General features: G+C 42.7%; 1 protein-coding gene across 2 annotated transcripts in view; it reads left to right on the forward strand.

Moving 5' to 3' along the window:
• The window catches only part of LOC138567114 (solute carrier family 22 member 6-A-like), a 107877-nt gene that overhangs the window by 57910 nt on the left and 23475 nt on the right, over positions 1–26492 (forward strand). For both annotated transcript variants that reach the window (XM_069644998.1, XM_069644997.1), the window contains exons 6-8: positions 10640–10755; positions 16927–17141; positions 17660–17768. In XM_069644998.1, coding sequence (XP_069501099.1) covers positions 10640–10755; positions 16927–17141; positions 17660–17768 — 440 coding nt within the window. The remainder of the gene's footprint in view (positions 1–10639; positions 10756–16926; positions 17142–17659; positions 17769–26492) is intronic.

Below are 26492 nucleotides of genomic sequence, written 5' to 3' on the forward strand. Positions count from 1 at the left end.
GCTAAATACTACGGGACATACTGTTTGCACAGGAACTTTGTGGACCTGTTATAAAGACTAAAGGGAACTGTTGTTTAAACAAGACACTTTTGCCATCCTCAAAAAACTGCAGTTTGAAAGAGACTTGCGCCAAGAAAATGCCATGGTAACTAACAGCTGTAAACAATACATGTAAAAGTTTACCCCACAAGTTAGCATTGAGCTTTATTAGTACATTACGTAGCCCATCAGGCCCTGGCGCCCAATACTTTTTTAAAGACACTAGGATGCTGAGAAGGGCCTCTATTTTTAATCTGTAAATCCACTTGTCAGTAGGGGTCTAACACCAGCTGTAACGGGGGTCAATCTACCTATCGACCGACCAACGTGCTTTACCCAATCTTCTCTGGAAATGCTAGTTACTAGCGAAAGTGAAACCTCTGAGGGATTCACTTGCCTCCAGAATGCCTGAGAGCTATCACCCCTAGTTAGCACGATAAGTTCACCCCACTGCTTCAAGATGATTTTTTTCCGATGCCATTTGAGCCACTGTTTATAAAAGACTCGTCGAGCACAGAACGCCCTGCAATGCTCCACACTAGTTATGTTTTCCCATGCAATATGTTTAAAATCTCATCATAGTTTTCTTTTTTCGTCTTTTATCTCTTTGTCATACAATGTCTATGATTTTTAGCAAGCAGGTATTTGGTTGATATTGGGTGCTTAGTACATACACATAATGTATAGAGACAATATCCTTAGTGATATCTGTATATTGTTCCATGAACATTTTAAGAAATTCTGTAGTCAGCATTTCGGTTAGACTAAATCCCTTAAGATACAAGCCAAAAGTAAGTTTCCTACGAGAGATGTAATTAGAACAGCATGAGCCCATCATTTGCTAAGGTAAGCTGATGTCCATTTAAGACTGTCCCTAGCACGGACAGCAAGGCCTAAATCAAAATAGTCTATCATGGGCAATGGTCACACTCCTTCCTTGTCACAAGTTTCATGTCTTTCTCCTTTTTAACAGAAACTGCGATACAAATTAGTAATCAATGGTTGAAGAACTACGTTGGGTCGTTCTTCTGAATTACCTGGCGTGCCACATAAACCATGAACCATGAGAACATAATGTTTTCACCCAAGTATATCCATTTTCGTCATGTGAAGTTTGTTTTAATATTGAGTTGTCCAAGGTTTCATGATTAGTTTGTACAGGGGGAAGTTAAGCATTCAGATTTCCACTGAGTAGAATCAAGTGGGTATGCCCATAGGTGGATAAGAGGTTAACACCAGTAATCAATTCTGGATTTACTTTACGCCCAAGAGGGGCGTGGATATTGATAACAGCTATTCGTTTTAGCCATGGAATCAGATGGTGGAAGATAACTAATTAAGCCGGAAAGTAGGGTATTAACAATTGTTTTTTTCATGTTATTCAAATGTTTTATCCATGCTAATGAGTAAACCTCCCCTTAGCCACCTCTTCATAGTCAATTTCTGGATGGTGTTTCTTCCGTCATCGTCAATGACAATGTTTTCAGTAAGCCAGGTCTCCTGTAAGGATAAAAGATTAAATTCATGGGAACAAGATATAAGGCCTTCTTTTACAAAAAAATGTGAGTAAAGCCTCAGGAGTTCCAAAAGATCATTTTAAAGTTGGGGCTTGGGATGATTTGTATTTTTCAATGGAAAGAAAGATGATAGCCACAACCAGCTTCCAGGTCCCTCCTCAGTACAAACTACAAACTAAGCGCAATAGGTAGAGCGTTTATTTTGCTTGTATGCTCTCTGTGAGTATTGTGACTTACATAATCAGTGGTACAATCATAGCCCAAACCACCAAGTTCCACATCATGCATCAGAATATAATCATTTAATATGCTCAGAATGACAATGTACATGTGTGCTAGCATTTTATTTTGTTCCAACTTTCAACAATATCAATGTCAGAGGAAGATATTGATCGAAGGAGCACAATACGATGGAAATGTTTCAAAAAGCAATCCCGATTTAGAAAACAATCCTCACTATAGGTAAAAATACTTTGTATTTGCAGATACTTTTATCATTGCCATTATAACCCCTTTTGCTATTTGCTACAGTAGAGAGCCCAGTACACTCCTATACACTATACAATCCCACGCCACTATTCAAGGCAAAGGACAGACGATGAGGTATTCAAACATTGAAATGTATTTAAAACAATAACTCTGTTTCAGACAACTGCTTCTCTGGCTCTGCCCTGGAGACCGCTGCAATAGGGAATATATCCAAACCAAATACAAAATTAAATGTTACCTCCCTATATAAATCTCACTACTATAAGATCACAAAGGCATCTACTTTCAATTGCAAAGTCTTCCTCTAAATATTATGATAATGTAAAAGACACATGGCATTCTAACATTCTACTTTGCATTGGTTTACACATAAGGTAAGTAGGATTAAACATGTGATGATTTTCTCCACTATCAAGACAAGGATTGTGTCAAAGAAAAGCTTCTTAAATCCAAAGCAATTATTTCATTTCACTTATCTATACTACACAAGTGTGAAGTTGTAAAAGTCGGGATTATAGTTAAGCCATGTGTATTAAACAGGACTTTCATGCATAGATTCCTATAAATCATAATTCGAAATTGCTTTTCAGTAATTTATTGACCCATATGAACAAATATTTAGGAATGCTCCATGTATTTCCCATAATCAATTAAATTACTGATTTTTGGTGTACCGATTTTGAAAATGTTCTTATATATATATGACCACTATAGGTAGCACGGTACATTGCTATGAATCGATAAAGGAAGACGCATTTTGGAACTATTGCCTCAACACTGAGACTGAAGGCCCACACATCACACTTTACCGACTATGGTGTATTATTAAAAAAACACCTGCCCAATGTTAATTGACCCATGCGTGTTACTAATGAATGCTACTAATGCATTTTCTCTGTACAGTTTTAGGAAATTTGAAGTATTTTATCTTTATTTAATGTTTTATAATGTAGTATAATGTAGCGTTATTATGAACAATTGGGTATGGTCAAACACCAAACAAAGCAAGATGTCAGGTATGTACATGAGTATTGATGGGCTCTGTAGCTGAAGATTTCCCTGAGGACTTTGTGATTTTGTAACTGATGAATTTGTAATTTGAAACTGATGATTTCCCTGAGGAATTTGTGATTTTGTAATAGGTGAATTTGTAAGATGTAACTGGGGTTTTATATATATACATGTGAATTGTGATTTTATATTTTGTAAAAGTTCTACTAGAACTAAATACAAATAAATGAAATGTTCTTTTCTTCTTTTGATGGGTGGTCCTCCTCTGACCGGCCACCACCACTTCCCATGTCATGTAACCTGCAGTAAACCATGCAAACCCATGTCCACTTCGCATTTATATGGGGAAGCATGCCATGTTAACGATAACAAAATGCTTTTTGTATTATGGCTTTAAACACCAAATAGGCATACGAAAATAGCGAAAAAACTAATTGGAGCTCATTTTGGAGTTTCTCGTAATTTGACGATTGACCCTTTGCATGCGCACCTTTATGTACATGGGACCTCCGAAATTGTCATCATTTTCATGGCGAAGTGCAAACGTGGCAGGCAAAAGGTAGAGTACAATTATGTACACTGCCATTTGTCCGCCCCTTTTGCACTTTGCCATGCAAATTGAGAAAACGCTGCCTGCCATGCATACTGTTTACAATGGATCCCAATGGAGTTCACCTGCTATTTTCTGGTGCAAAAGATCAGCAGTCTCTATAGGGATCCCCAGCATTGTTGCAGGCATGACAATCTATGCCAGGGGAAAGGCTGGAGTATTTGTATAGCAGAGAGAAAAGGAGCGGTGGAAACGTAAGTTACGATCCTCCCTTCCTCTCTGCCATACAAATAAATGAAAATGGGGCGTAACGGAAACACAATTTGGGACTCATTATGAGGTTGGCTGTAAAATCTGCTGGTAGGCGGCAGGCTACCGCTGACCTCGTAACACTGTTTCTGCCGCCTGATATCCCAGTTCTATCATGAGAAGCGGCAGAACGGTAAATCCCCATTGGGGTCACTGAAGCACCGGCACCGTTTTTATTGGTTCCGGTGCTTCAGTGAAAACACTGCCGGCAGAGGCCTGAACTCGGAATGGCCCGGTAAGGCCTCAATCCGAGGACCCGGACCCCGACGCAATTTCGGCAGCAGCCATGCCGCCAATAGCGGCATGGTTACCGCCGAACTCGTAATGCGGGCCCATATGACATCACTATACTTGACATATATTCCATACCCAGTGCTGGATCAAAGCTCCGCAAGCGTACCAACCTTCCTCTAAGCTTTGCATTTTGTAATATAACAAAGCAGTTGGAGGCGGGTTTATAGTTGTGCAGGTAAAGAATAAATGCCACAGAACTGAATGCACACATTATGAACTTGAATAGGCTGTGTTTTAGACTGTAATAGTAAAATAATCTTCAATTCTGTTACGCAAGGTAATGCTGTTTTCAGGCTGCAAAGGTAACAAGCGTGCAAATGTACATTAATTCCACGTCGGCTCTGTAAGCTGTTGCTCCGGTGAGGACTGGTATTGCTATAACCCTCTGTCTGCTGTTTGGGGCCCTATAACTCCCAATCGAATTTTATGGTTAACGTTAGAGAGATCTCTGATAGGAATATACAAGATCGAATTAATTCCCATTCATGTTGTCTAGTTAATATTAATGATTTTGTTTATCGTGCATCGTACAATTCATAATTCGGGTCAGAGGCGTAGACATGGTAGGGCCTGAGCAGGCAAGGCCCACCCAAAAATTGCAAATGCCAGCACTGCTCTGTGCCGGCGTCAACGATGCGTGCAATTATTATTTTTTGCACCCCTCCCCTCTCTGCCCGGCGTAGCTTTGCGAGGGAGGCGAGCACACACTTTTATTTTGTTTACGTTTGACTCGAGCACTATGCAACCACTTTTTTTAGGCAACGGCCCGCCAACCAAGGCTGTTCAGAAGCGCCGGCCCCCCTTCCTGGGGGTGCACCGGTACCTTGGTTACCTTCAGAGGAGAAAAAGTCTCGAGATTGCGGCCCCGGCCCAAGTGCCTTTCTGCTTTTCTGGCCCTGCAGCTGGAGTCCCCATTTATACAATGTCAATGTGGGGAAAGTTGGAACAAGGAGTACTTCAATCAAATAAAGGTAGAAACACAGTGAAGTAATACAAATGTGCTATACTAAAGGATAGTGAAACTGAGAAGAAGTCCTGGTGAAAGGAGCACATCAGGCAGTGAACATTTGGGGGGAAGATAACTGGCAGAGAAGTATACCAGGGGATCTGCAACGCCCCAGAAAGGGATTCATGGCAGGGGGAGTATACCAGGCAATCCACTTTGTGTGAAAGTATAAGACATTGTGGCAATATATCTGGCCGGGGAGTATACCAGGGGATCTGAAGAACCTACTTTAGGACTCCTGTCAGGGGAGGTCAACTAAAGTCGTAGAAAGAAACATGCTTATTTTGCAAAGCACATGGTAGTAATATATACCAGAGACTTTGGGAAGCACATGGAAAAGATCTTGATGGATAGATGTACCGGGCATTTGAAGATGTAAAGTTGAACAAAGACCTTTTCAGGTTAAGACCAAAATACCTGGCAGGGACGTCTACCAGGAGACCTGAAGAGCTCACAGGAGGGTCCCTGATGGAGGAGCATATTGAGTAACCTGCCAAGATACAAAAGAGGTTAAAGGAAACCTTATATGGAATTTCTCATCTGAATAAGATCCTTTTTGTGAACACAGTGCAAAGAAACCTAGGAAGAGCTAAATACTACGGGACATACTGTTTGCACAGGAACTTTGTGGACCTGTTATAAAGACTAAAGGGAACTGTTGTTTAAACAAGACACTTTTGCCATCCTCAAAAAACTGCAGTTTGAAAGAGACTCGCGCCAAGAAAATGCCATGGTAACTAACAGCTGTAAACAATACATGTAAAAGTTTACCCCACAAGTTAGCATTGAGCTTTATTAGTACATTACGTAGCCCATCAGGCCCTGGTGCCCAATACTTTTTTAAAGACACTAGGATGCTGAGAAGGGCCTCTATTTTTAATCTGTAAATCCACTTGTCAGTAGGGGTCTAACACCAGCTGTAACGGGGGTCAATCTACCTATCGACCGACCAACGTGCTTTACCCAATCTTCTCTGGAAATGCTAGTTACTAGCGAAAGTGAAACCTCTGAGGGATTCACTTGCCTCCAGAATGCCTGAGAGCTATCACCCCTAGTTAGCACGATAAGTTCACCCCACTGCTTCAAGATGATTTTTTTCCGATGCCATTTGAGCCACTGTTTATAAAAGACTCGTCGAGCACAGAACGCCCTGCAATGCTCCACACTAGTTATGTTTTCCCATGCAATATGTTTAAAATCTCATCATAGTTTTCTTTTTTCGTCTTTTATCTCTTTGTCATACAATTTCTATGATTTTTAGCAAGCAGGTATTTGGTTGATATTGGGTGCTTAGTACATACACATAATGTATAGAGACAATATCCTTAGTGATATCTGTATATTGTTCCATGAACATTTTAAGAAATTCTGTAGTCAGCATTTCGGTTAGACTAAATCCCTTAAGATACAAGCCAAAAGTAAGTTTCCTACGAGAGATGTAATTAGAACAGCATGAGCCCATCATTTGCAAAGGTAAGCTGATGTCCATTTAAGACTGTCCCTAGCACGGACAGCAAGGCCTAAATCAAAATAGTCTATCATGGGCAATGGTCACACTCCTTCCTTGTCACAAGTTTCATGTCTTTCTCCTTTTTAACAGAAACTGCGATACAAATTAGTAATCAATGGTTGAAGAACTACGTTGGGTCGTTCTTCTGAATTACCTGGCGTGCCACATAAACCATGAACCATGAGAACATAATGTTTTCACCCAAGTATATCCATTTTCGTCATGTGAAGTTTGTTTTAATATTGAGTTGTCCAAGGTTTCATGATTAGTTTGTACAGGGGGAAGTTAAGCATTCAGATTTCCACTGAGTAGAATCAAGTGGGTATGCCCATAGGTGGATAAGAGGTTAACACCAGTAATCAATTCTGGATTTACTTTACGCCCAAGAGGGGCGTGGATATTGATAACAGCTATTCGTTTTAGCCATGGAATCAGATGGTGGAAGATAACTAATTAAGCCGGAAAGTAGGGTATTAACAATTGTTTTTTTCATGTTATTCAAATGTTTTATCCATGCTAATGAGTAAACCTCCCCTTAGCCACCTCTTCATAGTCAATTTCTGGATGGTGTTTCTTCCGTCATCGTCAATGACAATGTTTTCAGTAAGCCAGGTCTCCTGTAAGGATAAAAGATTAAATTCATGGGAACAAGATATAAGGCCTTCTTTTACAAAAAAATGTGAGTAAAGCCTCAGGAGTTCCAAAAGATCATTTTAAAGTTGGGGCTTGGGATGATTTGTATTTTTCAATGGAAAGAAAGATGATAGCCACAACCAGCTTCCAGGCCCCTCCTCAGTACAAACTACAAACTAAGCGCAATAGGTAGAGCGTTTATTTTGCTTGTATGCTCTCTGTGAGTATTGTGACTTACATAATCAGTGGTACAATCATAGCCCAAACCACCAAGTTCCACATCATGCATCAGAATATAATCATTTAATATGCTCAGAATGACAATGTACATGTGTGCTAGCATTTTATTTTGTTCCAACTTTCAACAATATCAATGTCAGAGGAAGATATTGATCGAAGGAGCACAATACGATGGAAATGTTTCAAAAAGCAATCCCGATTTAAAAAACAATCCTCACTATAGGTAAAAATACTTTGTATTTGCAGATACTTTTATCATTGCCATTATAACCCCTTTTGCTATTTGCTACAGTAGAGAGCCCAGTACACTCCTATACACTATACAATCCCACGCCACTATTCAAGGCAAAGGACAGACGATGAGGTATTCAAACATTGAAATGTATTTAAAACAATAACTCTGTTTCAGACAACTGCTTCTCTGGCTCTGCCCTGGAGACCGCTGCAATAGGGAATATATCCAAACCAAATACAAAATTAAATGTTACCTCCCTATATAAATCTCACTATTATAAGATCACAAAGGCATCTACTTTCAATTGCAAAGTCTTCCTCTAAATATTATGATAATGTAAAAGACACATGGCATTCTAACATTCTACTTTGCATTGGTTTACACATAAGGTAAGTAGGATTAAACATGTGATGATTTTCTCCACTATCAAGACAAGGATTGTGTCAAAGAAAAGCTTCTTAAATCCAAAGCAATTATTTCATTTCACTTATCTATACTACACAAGTGTGAAGTTGTAAAAGTCGGGATTATAGTTAAGCCATGTGTATTAAACAGGACTTTCATGCATAGATTCCTATAAATTATAATTCGAAATTGCTTTTCAGTAATTTATTGACCCATATGAACAAATATTTAGGACTGCTCCATGTATTTCCCATAATCAATTAAATTACTGATTTTTGGTGTACCGATTTTGAAAATGTTCTTATATATATATGACCACTATAGGTAGCACGGTTCATTGCTATGAATCGATAAAGGAAGACGCATTTTGGAACTATTGCCTCAACACTGAGACTGAAGGCCCACACATCACACTTTACCAACTATGGTGTATTATTAAAAAAACACCTGCCCAATGTTAATTGACCCATGCGTGTTACTAATGAATGCTACTAATGCATTTTCTCTGTACAGTTTTAGGAAATTTGAAGTATTTTATCTTTATTTAATGTTTTATAATGTAGTATAATGTAGCGTTATTATGAACAATTGGGTATGGTCAAACACCAAACAAAGCAAGATGTCAGGTATGTACATGAGTATTGATGGGCTCTGTAGCTGAAGATTTCCCTGAGGACTTTGTGATTTTGTAACTGATGAATTTGTAATTTGAAACTGATGATTTCCCTGAGGAATTTGTGATTTTGTAATAGGTGAATTTGTAATATGTAACTGGGGTTTTATATATATACATGTGAATTGTGATTTTATATTTTGTAAAAGTTCTACTAGAACTAAATACAAATAAATGAAATGTTCTTTTCTTCTTTTGATGGGTGGTCCTCCTCTGACCGGCCACCACCACTTCCCATGTCATGTAACCTGCAGTAAACCATGCAAACCCATGTCCACTTCGCATTTATATGGGGAAGCAGGCCATGTTAACGATAACAAAATGCTTTTTGTATTATGGCTTTAAACACCAAATAGGCATACGAAAATAGCGAAAAAACTAATTGGAGCTCATATTGGAGTTTCTCGTAATTTGACGGTTGACCCTTTGCATGCGCACCTTTATGTACATGGGACCTCCGAAATTGTCATCATTTTCATGGCGAAGTGCAAACGTGGCAGGCAAAAGGTAGAGTACAATTATGTACACTGCCATTTGTCCGCCCCTTTTGCACTTTGCCATGCAAATTGAGAAAACGCTGCCTGCCATGCATACTGTTTACAATGGATCCCAATGGAGTTCACCTGCTATTTTCTGGTGCAAAAGATCAGCAGTCTCTATAGGGATCCCCAGCATTGTTGCAGGCATGACAATCTATGCCAGGGGAAAGGCTGGAGTATTTGTATAGCAGAGAGAAAAGGAGCGGTGGAAACGTAAGTTACGATCCTCCCTTCCTCTCTGCCATACAAATAAATGAAAATGGGGCGTAACGGAAACACAATTTGGGACTCATTATGAGGTTGGCTGTAAAATCTGCTGGTAGGCGGCAGGCTACCGCTGACCTCGTAACACTGTTTCTGCCGCCTGATATCCCAGTTCTATCATGAGAAGCGGCAGAACGGTAAATCCCCATTGGGGTCACTGAAGCACCGGCACCGTTTTTATTGGTGCCGGTGCTTCAGTGAAAACACTGCCGGCAGGGGCCTGAATTCCTGCCGGACTGCCAGACTTGTAATGCTTTTACGCATTGCGTTTCCGGAATGCAAGGCTCACAATGAGCCCCATAATCTCTTCAATGTGGGCTACAAACCATTTCAACTGTGAAAAGCATTTGGCAAGGATGCATTTTCATCATGAATTAAGGGCCAAGATACCGTAGGAGTTTTTTCAGATTCTGTAATGTTTTGATGCCTAAATAACTTAGTGGAAAATATTTAAGGCTAGTTGGATACCCACATTTTACAGTTGTCTTCTGAGGCACTAGGGGAAATGTGAAGAGTTTCACTTAGTTTGGTTTATATCATAACTCTTTCCTGGCGGATATGCTCCAAATTCTGATCCCTTACCTTGTGGGGTTTAAAGCCATCACATGAACAATGCATTACAGCAGAATAAATCACTTGATGGGGCAGTGGAAGCAGGCTTTGAACTGGTGCAGCTTTAGTTTACTGCATGTAGTTTAAAACAACACATCATAATACGAGGTAATTGGGGTAGAAGATGAGCTTCAAATTGGTGCAGAATGAAAACTGAAATGGTTTTACGTGTTTCCAATATGTGGTTGTACATTACTCAATGTGGAGCAAAGGGTAGCACTGTGTCTTCTTAGATCCTTGAGAAGGGCAGTCAGATCAACTCAGTAGTAGAATGAATGACTTAACTTAATGAGCCTACTTTTTTCCAATGCAGATGTTGAAATGTACCATGCAGCGAGAAATGGCTTCCGTTAAATCTACATACAGTGTCATCGACCTGGTGCGCACACCCACCATACGCCGAATCACTTGCTGTATCTCCCTTGTGTGGTAGGAATTTACTCCATAATAATGTGGGGAATCAATGGAGAAGGGAGGTTGGATGAGTGGGGTAACAAGGGCACTGAGAACCACACTTCCACTGGTTCATTGCTGGTTGATGAGAGTTGCACCCCAAACTGAATTTTCTCTTAAATAATAGCTGTCAGTAATACCAAAATCAATGATAGTCATCTTATTGATCTCAACGGCTGGTGGACTTAGTCCCCTGCTGCGTTTCCCAAAGCTCACCCATTTAATCCAGATCCTCTGCTGGAGCTGGGGGGGGGCTGGGTGTTTCCTCTAGGCCGTACTGATACATCAGGAAAGGTACCCCTTCATGTCTAGATCACAGGATTCTGGATAACAGTTATGGGACAGTTTATAGCAGGCAGTTTATAGCAGGCAGTTTATAGCAGGCAGCTGAATGGTAGGCTCTTGTGACACTGCTTAGTTGCCACAAACTGTACTTCTTCTGCTGTAAAGTGCACCACAGTCCTTAATTACCAATCCCATCCCACTGTGCCAAATAATAATAAGACTTACACAGCTAAAAACTAGCAAATTATAAAAGGCTAAATAAAGCAACAGAGATTCATACTGGTGGTGTCAAAGTAACACACTTATCCCTACAGAGAATTCATTACTCAACAGTTTTTTTTTAAATTTGATAGAAAACAGTATACCAGATACCTGAACCATTGCAGGCCACAACTAAACAACAGAACACAAGATTTCTAAATGTGGTTTAAGGTCCAGTCAATCAAAGGGAATGAGCAGCAGCAATCGCTTCAGGATCGCCACTGATCTGAGCAAGAAGCAGTGCTATGTAATCAAGGTAGATTGTACCCTGTCTAGTGCATACATGTCTACTCTAACAGAGGTAGTCCATCTCGAGCAGCCCAGAGATGCAGTAGCAGCAGAAAAAACTGTCCGATTTTAAAACTAGGTATTTTTAGAGAAAGTATCTGCTTCTAAGGAAACATATTCGTTTCCCTTAGTTATTTTGTATGGATTTAACTATCAAAAGGCCCCTCATTTCTAAAGATGCATGGTTTAGATAGAATGTAAAACAGGCTTGAATCTTCATTCATTTTTAAGTAATCGTCCAGTTACTAATGATTATACAGTAACTTATGATCCCACAACTACTAATGAGTGCACAGATAACATGAACCCTTTAGTGTGTAAAGTTCAACAGCAAGAATGCTTGTGCATTCATTTTCAAATCTACCCCAAAAACAAAGCTCTATCATCTGTTGTATAGTTCTTGCTGACCCCTCTGGCATAGCGTTTCTGCACATGCCTGCAGACCCATCTCTTCGCATATCCACATCTCTATCTCTAATTGTAGCATTCCTTACACATTGTTTGAGTAACTGGTCTTAAGCCCAAAAGTCCCCTTAGACCTTTTGACCAGGGTCTATTTTCATACAACAGTTTGAAGGGGCAGTCTGTCAAGATACCAGCAGTTCTGTCTGGGACTTTGTATGTAAATAATATTTCCAGGTGACTGTTAAGGGATATGTTATTAGTTTTGTATGTTTGAGGTGAAAGGATATGGAATCAGTAATACCATGCCCACCAGTTATTTAAAAAAAAAGTATTTTAGGTATTCCTCAAGCAGAAACAATTGTCAGCACTGTTCCTTTAAATGGGATCTATTTGATTATTGCGACCACTATTGTTACGACGTGCGAAAATGCTGACAAAAAAAAAATGTAACCCCCCCAGGCACCATATACATATGCAGGGGGAGAACCCCCTCAGCCCCCCATATTACCATTATATTACATACCCCCCACATATATATGGTGTAAAAAAGTCGCCATTTTCGGCTGTCGTAATTGTGAGGGCGACATTTTGGGCCATTACCGTTAAAAGTACTTTTAAATCAAAATAAATTATTTAGCAAAGGAATTATCTTCTTTTAACATGGACAATGAACACCTGCTCAGACATCAGAGACCCAACCCATTTTCTTAAGGCACTCGCTTTGCATGTTCACTCAGACATCAAAGCCACACCGTATTTTTGATGGAACTTAAGCAGCTGGCTTGCCTGAACTTCAGAGGCATACAGCACTGTCTTACAAGAATCACTCAGGGTCTCCATCTCAGGCACACCTTCTGCATTTATTTCCATGCATACCTCCCCTAACACCTTTGCATCGCGCCTCTCTTCCTCTGAGACTCAAACCCTCTACTCTTCCTTACCTCATCAACTGAACATTGCACTCTGGAATTCTCAGTCTGCATGCATCACAACTTCCTTTATCACCAACTACTTTACGCCAGCTTTTCTCCTCGCAATCTCCTTGCTATTAGTGAAATCTGGATTTCTCCATCTGACACTGCCACCATGGAGGCCCTACTTGACTCCAAACTATCCTTCATTCACTCCCCTTGTCTGACTGGCAGAGGTGGAGGTGTCGGACACCTACTCTCTTCCTGCCTCAGCGCCCTCACAAATCTCCATTGCCATGTCCTCTCCTTCCTCTTTTTAATTCACCATCTCTACTGCTGCTCTGCCTCACTTGTTTCACGTCATCTCTATCGGTTGCCCTCCTGATCCCACTGTATCATTAATTTGCGCATCTCCTTGATTCTCTTTCCACTAAACATCACATCATTCTCTTAGGTGACTTTAACCTTTTCTATCCAACCACTTCCCAGAAATCTGAACTTCAGTCTTTTCTTAATGACCATGCTCTTGACTCTCTCCATATCCTACCAATCCACACCGGGGGTAACTCTTTGAATCCCTTACTCATCTCCACCTCTCTATCAGCCACTAATACTACTGTCACACCATCCCTATGTGATCCCTATCTGATCATTCCATTGTTTCCACCACAATCTCCTTTCCTCTGACCTCTCCTCACCACTTGTCTCACCTATTACTAAAAAGAAATGTCAAAGTTCTGCCATTCTCCCCTTTCTCTCTCTCCTACTGTTCTCACTCTCTTCCTTCACACCTGATGCCTCTTATACATACCAACACTGCCTTCTCCGGCTTCCAATCCCTACTATATGACTCGTTGCCCTCTCATTTCCCAATGCTACCTTTCACCTCTAAGTCTCAGCGTCCTCAACAATGGGTCATCCCATTCACGTGCTCTCTCCACACAGACATGACTCAGTTTCTGCGTAAATGGAGGCGTACCCTCTCACATGAGGACCTACAGCTCTACCCCTCTGTCCTGAACTGTCTCAAGTCCTCTCTTCATAGAGTGAAAATGACATTCTTCCACACCCTCATTTCAACCGGTCTTTCGTCTCTGTTTGCTTTCCCTCTATTTTCAAAACAGCCATGGTCATCCTTCTCCTAAAAGCAAGGGCCAGACCTGAACCTCCCAGCTAACTTTCACCCTGTGTCTCTCCTTCTGCACTAGTCTAAACTACTCAAAAGGTTTGTGTTCAACTGTCTTAAACATTTCTTAGACATCCACAACCTTCAAAAGCCCCTACAAGCAGGTTTCTGCTCCTGTCACGCCGCAGAAACTGCTCTCATAAATGTCTCCAACTTCATCACCTCTGCTAAGCACTCCAACCTTTCCTCTATCCTAATTCTCCTGGACCTATCCACTGCTTTTGACACTGTTGAGCCCTCTGGTCTCCTTAATACACTCTCTCTTCTTGGGATTTGCTATTGCGCCCTTGCCTGGATTGAATCCTATCTGACACCTCGCCAATTCTCTGTCTCCTGGAACTATAACACCTCTCAATTCGTGCCTCTAACTGTTGGTGTTTTCCGCAAGGCTCTGTGTTGGGTCCTCTCCTCTTTACACACTACACCTCTGCTCTTGGGGCACATACCCACTTATCTCCTCCTTTGGGCTCCTGTACCATCTCTTCGTGGACAACACCCAAACCTTCTCTTTTCCTGAACTCTCCTCTGATCTCTCTATCAAAGTTTTCAACTGTCTCTTTGCAATTAAATATTGGATGGCTTCACACTCTCTGATGTTAAACTCTACCAAAACAGAGGTGCTCTTCTTCCCTGACAAATACTCTCTCTCAGCTTTTCCCCTGCCTATCCAGGTCCCACCTGCGCTCTCCCCTTCTCCTCTTCAGCTAGAAACCACAGCATCATCTAAGGCCTGAATCGCAACTTCTCTACTTTCAGCCAGCTACAAACTACTAAATATTAGGAAAATCAGGCACCTCCTTCCTTTCAAGACTGCCAAGCATCTCTTACGCACTGTTGTTTTCTCTAAAATTGACTACTGTGCCAGCATCCTCTTTGGTCTCTGCAACTACACTTTCTGTCCTCTCAACAAGATCATTAACTTCACTACCATGACTCTCTTTGAACTCCCTCACTTCACACCTACTTCCTCGTACCGTCACCAGGCTGTTTGGCTGACGATGCAAAGCAGGGCCAGATTTACATTTCTTTTCCTGGTTCACCTATATATCCGTGGCAAGGCACCACCATATCTCTCCTCCTCTATCCAACGCTACAAGCCTTCTTGTAATCTCTGCTCTTCCTCCTCGATTACCATTGCAGCACCTCACCCTTCCTGTGCTTCCTCTCATTTCCGCCCTTTCTCCCTTCTTACTCCACTTGAATGAAATTATCTTCTCCTGGATATCCGAAAAACAGTCCACACCGATTTGTTCAAAGCGAAACTGAAAGCCTACTCACTTGCCTCTAAGTTACTCTGTTAACCTACCTCTCATCTACCTTCAAACTAACATTTTCCCCTCTCCACTAACCTGTCTCTGCCCCTCACCTTCTCTGCCTCCACTCTAGCACTTCATCCATTATGGTCACATCCCTAACACAGCTGGCCATACCTCCTAAAAATGTACAATGTTGATTGTCCTGAATCTATGTATGTTCATCCATGAACTTCACTCCACAACCTAGTCAGAACATCACTCAAACTCACCCCATGGTAAGAAGCTCAATGCTTCCCGTCAATTCTGATATTTTATCTCTTGTACATTCTTTTGTGATCAAAATAACATTGTTCTTCCCTGTATATAAATATAAATATAAATAGGCCTTTCAACTTTTCTGGACCACCTCAACTTTCCCAGGTACCTCATGCTTCTCTGGCTTATCAGCTTTAGCCTCCCAGTTCCCTCTTGACATTGAGCTGTCCCTGGTCTCTCAGCTCTATTAGTCACTACGTTCCTCCTGTTGCAGCTTCTCTAACACTCCTGTTTTCCTTCTCCCCGTAGCTTTGGAAGTGGCTATTATATAGACCCTGTGGAAGATATTGACTCCCTATTTGGCTGGCATAGTCACTGGTTTAGGGGCAGCAATCTAATTGGCCTTGAAGCTTTGTACTTCGGAACTGGGGAGGGGATTTGGAACATGTCCTCCAAGTTATTTTTGTACCTGGAAGTTCGCTTCCCCCTCCCCTCTGGTTTACTCTTCTGGGTAAAAGGGGTGAGGCTGGGATTTTGGATTTCTAATGCCTCTCATTTACCCCTTTTCCTCCGAACTTTGATTTGAGTTTGCCAGTTGTTTTGGAGTGAAGAGTATGTGTTGCTGTTTGCAAGGCTTGCTGCTAAATAGAGAGGGGTTGCACCTCTCCGGCTAGGTTTTTTCCAAGTGATTGAAGGGGATGGATTGAAATGAACGCCGTTGGCTCTATCAGGGCCTGACGGGCTCCTGCACTATCTAGCCTCTTGTGCCAGGGAACATGGAAGGGGATCTTATTGAAATAGATGGGGTTTGTCTCTTCTGAGTGAGGGGGTATCAGGGATGTTATTCTCTCAGGTTATGATTGGGTCATTGGGGACCCTTAACTTTTGTCCAAAGGTGGTTAATTTGAAATGGAAATGGAAGGGCATTTAAGTGTTTCACAAAGAATCCCTCTGACCAGAAAATCCCATATTCTAAAAGATTTCGCATTTTCAGCATCCAGTTGTAAAGTGGAATATGGGATTTTGCTATATCAGGATCATGAAGGTTTTTAAAATCTTCCTTTAAAAATTCCATGGAGTGGAAAGAGTTGTCATGGTAACAGTTTTCCTTCATTTGCGATAGTTCACGTGTATGTTATTTAAATGTTTGACTGACACTAGTCATGCTGGTCTTTCGGAGGCACTCACCCGTCCAGGACACTCTAGTTTCTGAATAGGCGAGTCCACCTGTGAAGCCATTATGCCAAAACAAGAGAGTTCTTTCTAATACATGTCTGTCCCTTGCAACCTCCTCTTGCAGGTTCTCCACCAGCTTCTCCTACTACGGCCTGGCCATGGACCTGCAGAACTTTGGGGTCAACATCTACCTCATCCAGGTCATCTTCGGAGCTGTCGACATCCCAGCCAAGTTCATCTCTGTTCTGGTTATGAGCTACTTTGGTCGGAGAGTGACCCAGGCTGGATCGCTCATCCTTGGTGGACTTGCCATCCTGGCTAACATCTTTGTGCCCCTGGGTAAGAAAAGTCAATCTGTTTTTAGTCTCAAGAGCTAGTGCTGCTAAAATGCCCAGATATGAGAGAAAGCCTTAGGCGAGGGGATAGAGGACGGGCTGATTCTGCTTTACAAGTCTCCCAAGAAGGCTGTGCATCAGGCATCAGTCAGCACTGGAGCCATATACACCCAGGAACTGTACATTAATTTAGTACATATTAGGTCAATGTAGCTTAGTATAAGATTTCGCAAAGAAGCTTGTTTGTGCACAATATTGAAGATTCTCTGCATTGCTACTTGGTGTAGAGCCTAACTCTGGCATTTCGTAAATGCTACGTAACATAATATATATAATGGGAGTATTCTACTGGCATGGGGTTGGGTCTTGCTAATATTGTAGTCTGACACTGTGCAGGTCACACTGTCACCTAGAGCTGGAGGGATCACAAGACGGAAAACACTGTAAGCTTTATTTTCTGCCATTATCAGCCATGGTTACAGGTTCAAATTCGGACTAAACCACACTACTTCTTTCCTCCAGAACTACAGACCCTGCGCACGTCCATGGCTGTATTGGGAAAGGGCTGCTTATCGGCCTCCTTCAATTGCACCTTCCTCTACACCGGAGAGCTCTACCCCACAGTGATAAGGTAGGTTTGAGCCCTGCCAGACACGTGTGTGCTTTTCCTCTACTTTGTTCTTTTTTACCTTACATTCAGTGGTGGGTAAGGCCTGTAGATTTGCATCTCAGATTACTCACACGCCTTTTCTGCTCTTCAACAACCCAGTGTACTCACTGTTAGACAACAGTAACGGCCGTGCTCAAATATTTCCCCAAACTACACCACACAACTTTGTGTGATTCCAAAATAAGGCTGGTACCTCCTCAACAAGCTGCAAAGCACTAAACATAATAAAATCAAATATCTGGACCCAGGAAACAGCGGTGCGGAGGTGGATCATATCGCTCCACGTCACAGATGGAAATCTAGTTTTCACTAGGAGACCCTCCCTTGGGCTGCCCCTTGAAGCGATATGTACAACACCTGTCTGTGTGAAGCGTATTTCTATTTTTGATCTCATGGATTCCTTTAACACTGGATTTTGGTTTGTGAGCAGACCGGCCGTTATTCTTGTGACATGCCTTTAAAAGGCCATGGTGAACTGGTTCCGGCGAATTACAAAGCTCAAGCTCGAGAGATTCACACGATCTTAGACATGGGCAGGGAGGGGTTGAAAGGCGGGTGGAGGAAGGGCACATGTTAAGGGATGAACCCTACAGTTACTGTTAGCCTTGTGAAAGCTCAAGCTCTGCGTGAATAGAGAGTTCGCACTGGGAAGCTTCCGGAAACTGCCCCAGCCTGTGGAAGCCTGAAAAGTACTCCACAGTCCATGTAAGCATGAAGGCCAGCTTCCAAAGGAAGATGAGGGTGGCGTCCTGCCACACAAATTCTTATGGGTGCTGTTCAGCATTCACATTCACTGCAGAAATTGTACCATTTGACATGCCAAGTATCAAAGAAACTGTATACTTGTTTACATCGAGGTCTGAACAAAAGAAAAAGACCTGTGTATACGGACTAAAAGCTTGTTTATTTAGCTGATGTCAAATAGACATGGGTTTGGTTTCCCATAGTATCATATAGTTTTTTTTTAAAAAAGGCAATAACCTGCCTAATATTTGGCAGACATATTAGGAAGGGAACAGAAAAAACAAATATGAAAAACAGTCCAGATTATTCATGAATGAACATAGGTGTGTTAATGCATGAACATAAATGCAAGTCAGTTGTTCAATCATACATGTTACCGGGGTAGACCTCTAAACAGAACACATCTAAATCATGCTTTCATACACTAGGCACTGTAGAAAGTGAATTTGTAAACAGAAAACTGGAGCTAGTTTTCACAAGTACATCCTAGTTGTTGTTTCCAGGGTGTGCTGGATATTGGGAGGTAACCGAGACGATCATGGTATGGGAAACCAAACCCATGTCTATTTGACATCAGCTAAATAAACACACTTTTAGTCTTTATACGCAGGTCTTTTTCCTTTGTTCAGACCTCGATGTAAACAAGTATACAGTTTCCTTGATACTTGGCATGTCAAATGGTACAATTTCTGCAGTGAATGTGAATGCTGAACAGCACCCATAAGAATTCGTGTGGCAGGACGCCACCCTCATGTTCCAATAATGTATAGCTCTGAAGTCCTTCCACACCCCTTGAGCAGCCCCTTCTGTTACTCAGCTTCCAAAGGAAGGACACATGGCTGCCAATGAGCCTGTCTTGAACAGAGGTTTCATCCAAGTGGAAGTCTGGGAAAACTCTTCAGCAAATGTTCCCCTGGACTGCACTAGATCTAGAGGAAAAGGGTTCGGCAGACACGTAAGACTTGGTTTCAACTGCCTTAAAGATGTCACAGCCGTCTCAGACACAGTTGGAAAGCAGTGGAACAACAATGAAGAACTCGAGGGCCTGTTAGCAAAGGTTGTCACCTCTGACTGCTGCACTGTGACAGAAGAAGGAAACAAAGAGCCTGTATTTTCCATACACAACTCTGACAACACCTACTCAGCTGGTGAGCCCAGGAAGGTGAGGCAACTACTAAGAAAAAAACCTTAAAGGAGAAAACGTGTGATGTTTCCAGGAAGCGCTGAGGCAAGCTGGAGACAGGTGATGTCCTGCTCAAGCTGATGGCGAGCTGGAGACAGGTGACATCCAGGTGCCACAGAAGCCAAGGCTGGAGATAGGAGGAATCCAAGAGGAGAGAAAGCAGGTAGACCGCAAAGAAGCTGGAGACAAAGACAGGGGTAGCGAAAGTAGCATCACACACCCAATGACATCACAGGAAGAGGTGTCATATGACCTTTTACCTCAATGGCATCACATGGCATTTAACCCCGTTGTTAGCACCTAAAGTGACAGAAAGTTTTATAAATACACTCACATCCTTACATTTCATGACATACCAAACCGGTACTAAAGCAGATACAAGACTACTTTCGATACCAACCACATTTAAAGAATGGAGGTGCCTTAATATGCCATTGAGGGGGTCATGTTATGACGGGGTTAGACACAGTAGAACCAACATAAGCCAGCGACACTGCCATGCATATGCTACTTTAGTCTCCTAAGGCAATTGCAACTGCACAATTGATTTGACAGCATATTGTGTCACAACTGGATTGCTCAGAGTTTAAATCATTTTGCTTTTTCCTATACCTTCTGCAAAATGTGCTGTAAAAATGTGTTGTTTCGACCTGGGGATGGCGACAGCTCCCTTGCGATACTCAGTCTGGGAATCTCTGCCCCCATTTATATGATATATGACATTTATAACGCGCCTATGCACAAGTGTTTCAAGGCGCGACAAGGCAAGGGAGGGGGAACAGAGGGAAGACAGAAGTGCAAAAATAAAAAGCTGCCACCCATTAATATATGCACAGTAAGTGAACATATCTTAAACTGAAATGTACATATCTAGTTCAATTGACCTTTCTCTTAAAAATAAAGTGCACAAGACAAATGGGTATTTTAAGTAATCAACACTAAGAGAGTAGAGTTTCCAGTAACTATGCTGTACACGTATAAAAGGTGCCCAGCTTTTAAATTCAACCATTTATAATGAAATATTCAAAGGAAAACAAAATCCAAACAGGAGACGTGTGCTTTGATGACACTTGCACGCTCATCCTTTCCCTTCTCACCCCCATGTTTGGCTTTCAACAATACTCTGTTTTGCAAAGAGAACTTGAAAAGTACACACAGCGAAGTAAAGTACTCACACAAATATACAATTCCTTATAGAAATATGCTAGGCACAACATTTACAATTCTGGTATTATTCCCCTGCCCAGTCAGATTTAGGGCCTCATTACACGGATGGCGGTGAACCATGGTGCTATTAGCGCCATGGTTCATGCCGGTAAAATACTGGCACCGCCTTGGTGGAAAGGGGAATTACCGCCCTATTCCAAGGTTGGCGGGGCGGTAATTCCCCCTTCCACCATTGCCCTTCCCCATTCCCATTTTTGCCCCATAGGGCTCTATGGGAATGGGGAAGGCGCTAATTACGGTACCGCATATTGCGGTACCGTAATTAGCTCCCTGGTCCCTTTGCGGGTTGGTTTTTAATGTCTGCAAAAAGCAGGCGTTAAATTCCCCAACCCGCAAAGGGACCTCGTAGTAAGGCGGTAAGGATTTACTGGTACCGGTAAAATACCGGTACCGGTAAACCCTTACCACCATCCGTGTAATGAGGCCCTTAATATCGCCAACTATAATGCCCAGCATGCGCCAAGCTTATTGTAAGCAGGCATCCACAAAAGCACTCTGCTGCCTGCATACAGAGATGCCCAGACCTCCCTTGCATATTGGTTTTTAGTCAATAATGCACATTTTCTTGCTCACTATAGGACTATATGTCACAGAATGCACAATGCCACTCAGTATAGACATCTTATGTCGCAATCCATGTAAACTAATTCACCCAGAGAAGATGCCCGCATTGGCCATCGCTCACACTGTTCCGCCGTTACCATTTGTGCCAAACCATTGCTTTCACTTGCTACGATCTCCACCACCATCATCCTCTCTCCAATCTGAAAAGATTTCAATGATGAAACCTCCGACTGTTGACATCATATTACTACCCCTTGACGTGTGTTTTTGGCTCCTTTTACGGACAGCTACATTAGCAACAGCAGAGACAGAAAGCTCACTTCAGGCTGACCCAATAATGCTGCACTCTCCTCCAGCAACGCCGTAATGCGAGGACTCGGACATGCATTTTTAATAATGGTCATTGTACAATTTAATGTGGCACATATCCATTTGTGCTCTACGCAAACTATGACCTATTGTCCGATGAGCGAAGAGGGCACACCCAAGCCCAGCCTCCTACCTGAGGGGCAGCGCTGTTCGAGCCTGTGCCCACTGCTGGCCAAGCAGTATCATCCAGTGACCCACGGGCCACCCTCGGGTCTCTGTGCCTGCCCTCTGCCTGGATGCTGCCCCCTCCACGGACCTCCTTCGGATCTAGAGAAGGAACGTGAGAGACAACACGCAAAAGTTGCCTTCGTCACGCTGTTCCCATTTGAATTACTTTCACCAGGAAGGCATCTGATCCCTGGCAGCCAATGGGCGCGCTCCGTATTAGTTGAAATTCACGTGCCTTTTCCTGCCCACCGAGCCCGGAGCTTCTGTTTTTTTTTTTATTTCAAATGGCGTCCCTGCTGGTAGAGGCCCAGCACAAGTTAGAGCTACAATGAACAAAGACCAGCTGAGCTCCTTCCAGGGCTCCATGAGTTAACTGTAATGTATTGCCCATTTCTCAAAAAACAAGAACAGTGTTCAGAAAAGCCATGAGGTTGGGGTGACATGTGACTAATCTGTGCACATGGTAGCTGTACTTGTGGATCTTACCATAGATGTTTTGAATGCCCCACTCTCCATATCTGCAAAGTTTGTACTAAGAAAAACATTGTATTTGTATTCCTTTATTTGTAGAGCGCGCCGGGCCCAGAGGCATCTGGGCGCTTTGTTTTAGGTTACAGGCATGTGATACAGTTAAGGTACAAGGATATAATACATTATGCTAATAATAACGACAAAATATACAATGAGGTAGATGCGGCATGTGATACATTTTACAGTGCACAAGGATAATACTACATGATATTGATAATTACAAAATATACTTTGTGGTAACTGAAGAGCATGAGGGATATGCATAACTGTTTGTACAAGAAAGTACAGAGTATATGCTGGAGCAGGTTGTCGTCGGTGTAGTGGCAAACGGCGCAGACTAAACAGTCAGAGGTTTGACAGGGGCTGCTAGCCACGATTTGCTCTTGAATTTAAAGGAGTGGAATGAGGGTTCAGATCTCAACTGGTTGAGCATGGTGTTCCATAGTTTGGAAGCTAGTGTAGGGAAGCTGGACCCACCCGCTTTCTGTAGTTTGATTCTAGGCAAAACAAGGCAATTTGTGTGTGCCGATCTGAGCGGTCGGTGTGAAATGTGAGGTGTGAAACTGCCAGCCAAATAGGTAGGCGCCTGGTTGTTTAGGCATTTATGTGTGAGGGCCAGTGCTTTCAACGAAATTCTTTGGCATACTGAAAGCCAGCGTAAATGGCATCTGGTGTCTGAGATGTGCAAGCCCCTGGGGAAGTTGAGAGCCGCCCTGGTGGCTTTATTCTGTATGACCTGGAGTTTGTTTAGATTGTGTTGACTTGTCCCTAAGTAGAGTGCATACAATAGTCGATCTTGGACATGATGAGGGTTCTCGCTACGGTGATGCAATTCGCTGTAGTGAGGAAGGGGCGGCAGGCAGTGATAAGTTTACATATGTAGGCAGAAGCAGAGCTAACCGCATTGGTTTGCCTTACGAGTGATAGAGTGCAGTCAAGGTAGATGGCGAGCGTTTTAGTATCATTTGAGACCTTGATGATATTGCCGTCGATGGTGAAAGTTTTGAAAGCGTTGTTGAGTATCTTAAGTCGGTACTGGGAACCCAAGATGAGGAGCTCAGTCTTTTCATCATTGAGGCACAGCTCGTGTTGAGCCTTCAATGCCTGAATACCAGGTAGACCTTGTTCAGAGCATTATTGTCGGCCAGATAGTCTCCTGTGATGGGGATGAGCATCTGGGTGTCATCCGCATAGTTGGTATAGGTGTCACCCAGATAGTCAAGAATATCGAATAATGGTTTGGTAAACACAAGAACCTTTGGGGACACCACATAGAACCGGTGATGGTTCAGGGATGCTGTGGGAGAGAAGACCCTCATCGATGTGTTGTTAAGGAAGGACTTGATAGACAGGGTGGCAGAGTCTGAAAAGTAGGTGGCTGATTTTAGATGCTTGCAGAGGATTTGGTGATTCACCAGATCAAAGGACGCAGATAAATCTAACAGTAGTAAGAGTGCTAGTTTCCCTTGATCTTTCAAGTCTTCAATTTGTGTTTTTAAATCAATGAGGGCAGTTTCAGTACCATGTTTGGGGCGGAAGGCTGAGGTGTTTGTTAGTTTCTAAGTAGTCCTGTATTTGTAAGTAGGCGGGCCGGTCAAGTATTTTAAGCAGAAATGGTACAGTTGTGACAGGTCTGTAGTTGGTCGGTATGCTTGGATCGAGGGTGGATTTTTTGAGGAGGGGGATGACGCACGCGTCCTTGAGATTGTCTGGAAAAGTACATGTTTGGAATGATGAGTTAATGAAGGCAGTGATAAATGGGGCTAGTTCGTGAGAAGCCTCCTTGATAATGGGGGCTGGGCAGGCGTCTCCTTGGCAGTTAGAGGGTTTAAGTGTTTTAATGATATTTTCAACCTCAGTGATCATTAAAGGGGAGAAGGCGAAAGGAGTGAGTGAGTGGGGCGGGACGTGGTGGTGTGGGTGGGCAGTTTGGGCAGGAAATCGGGTTGCAGGCAGCTTTGTTTAGCGTTGATTTAGTTTGAAGTGTGGTGATTTTACCTAGCAGCGCCTTTTGAATGTTAGCACACCAGGTACTGTCTTTAAGGCAAACATCCTGGGGAGTGACAAGGGTCTCGAGTTCCTTGAGAATCTTAAAGAGCTCTTTGGTGTTAGACTCAGCTTGTGTGATGCGTTTGTTATATGTGTCTTTTTTTGCTTGGAAGATGACTTCCTTAAAGTTGAGGGATGCTAATGCGAGACTGGCCTTATTGGAGTCAGTAGGGCAACTTTTCCAGCAAGCTTCAGCAGATCGCTTCTCTTTTCGCAGTGATCTCAGTTGTGGTGTGAACTACGAGTTGAGATGAGTATGTGGTTTGGGTTTCCTTAGTTTGAGAGGAGCAATGGTGTTCAAGGCTTGGAGCATAGCCTGGTTGTAGGTACAGACTAATGTTGTAGGATCGGAGCAGGCAGTGGATACATTATTTAGAATTGGTAGGATGAGAGGTAAAAGCCTGTCTAATGTAATATCCCTTTTATTTCTAGTGTGAATAGCAGGTGAAGATCTTCCTTGGAGGGATGAGCATTGGCTTTAATGTTGAATGTGATCAAGTGGTGGTCTGACCACGTGCAGGGTGAGTTAGATTGTACGTTGATGTTGCAGTTTAAGTCGGTAAGCCAGTCAAGGGTTCTCCCCTTAATGTGTGTGGGTTCCTAAATGTGGTGAGAGAAGCCTAAATCTGACAGGGTGTAAGCAATTTCCAAGGCTGTGGTGTCATTGGGGTCTTGGAAGCCAAGGTTGAAATCACTGAGTAAGATGATTTGGGAATTAATTTTGGTTTTGTCTGCGATGATGGAGTTAATATCATCAGCAAAGGTGGTGATCGGTCCAGGAGGTTGGTAGATCAGGTGGATGTGGCCGTTAGGTTAGGTGAGATAGGGAGTTTAACTGAGAGTAGTTCAGCTGATGGAATCTGTTGGTGCGAGAGTGCTCTAATGAGGATCGATTTTTTTGTGAATAATGGCGACGCCTCCGCCTGTAGATTGACTTGTGTTGCGATCACATCTAATGATTGAGTGATCTGTTGGTAGGGCGAGGGCTAGTAAAGGACCTGAGGCTGCGTGAAGCCAGGTTTCCATTATCGCCAGGAGATCAAGATCTTGGGTGGTGATAAAATCAGCGATATCTAGAGCGTGTGCAGTAAGGGACCTGGCATTAATCAGTGCACATTTGATCAGTGGGTCTTTAGATACTTGAGTGTTGTGATTAGGTATGGAGGGCAGTGGGGTATTGGATAAGCTGTTAGGTGGTTGTGTGGATGTAGGTAGAATAGCAGGTGCACTCGGCTTTTGTGTGTGATAGGTTGAGTGATGGAGTCTGGAGCCTAATCTAAGATTCCGAAGTGTAGTGCACAGGGTCGGTTAGGTGTAGGTTTAGTAGCAAAATGTTCCAGCCATCGAGCCGGGGAGTTCAGATAAGGATTGAAAGGGGGTGTTAAAGCTGTTGGTGTTGGAGCGGAGTTCTGTAGTCTGTGATGCTGGTCCTGAGTGTAAGGGGAGTTGCACATGCTCTGGCAGGGTGGCTGTTTATGATCAGGATGGCGATGGGATTTAGACATTGTGTCATACTCTGTTTTAAGGGGGGAAGTGTGGTAGTGGGGGTTATGCATATTGCTATGTGCTAGAGCTAGTGAGAGTAATGTGTATAATATGGTGAGGTAGCACAAGGTAGGATAATAATTGCACATAGTGATCTTGAGATTGGATCAATAGTTAAGGGAGTCAGTGCTCACACGATGTGGGTACTGTATCAGACAGGTCGAACTATGGACCTTAGACTATGGGCGTTAGTGTTATTGCCTATTGGTTCCACGTATGTTTGCGCAATAGCACTCAGTATGCTAAGGTGGTGGGGCGGGGTGAGAGTGGTGACCAGGGCGCTTGCAGTGACAATAGTGCCAGAG

Source organism: Ambystoma mexicanum, chromosome 2p (genome assembly GCF_040938575.1).
Source record: "Ambystoma mexicanum isolate Mex_15411 chromosome 2p, UKY_AmexF1_1, whole genome shotgun sequence".
NCBI classification, from domain to species: Eukaryota; Metazoa; Chordata; class Amphibia; order Caudata; family Ambystomatidae; genus Ambystoma; species Ambystoma mexicanum.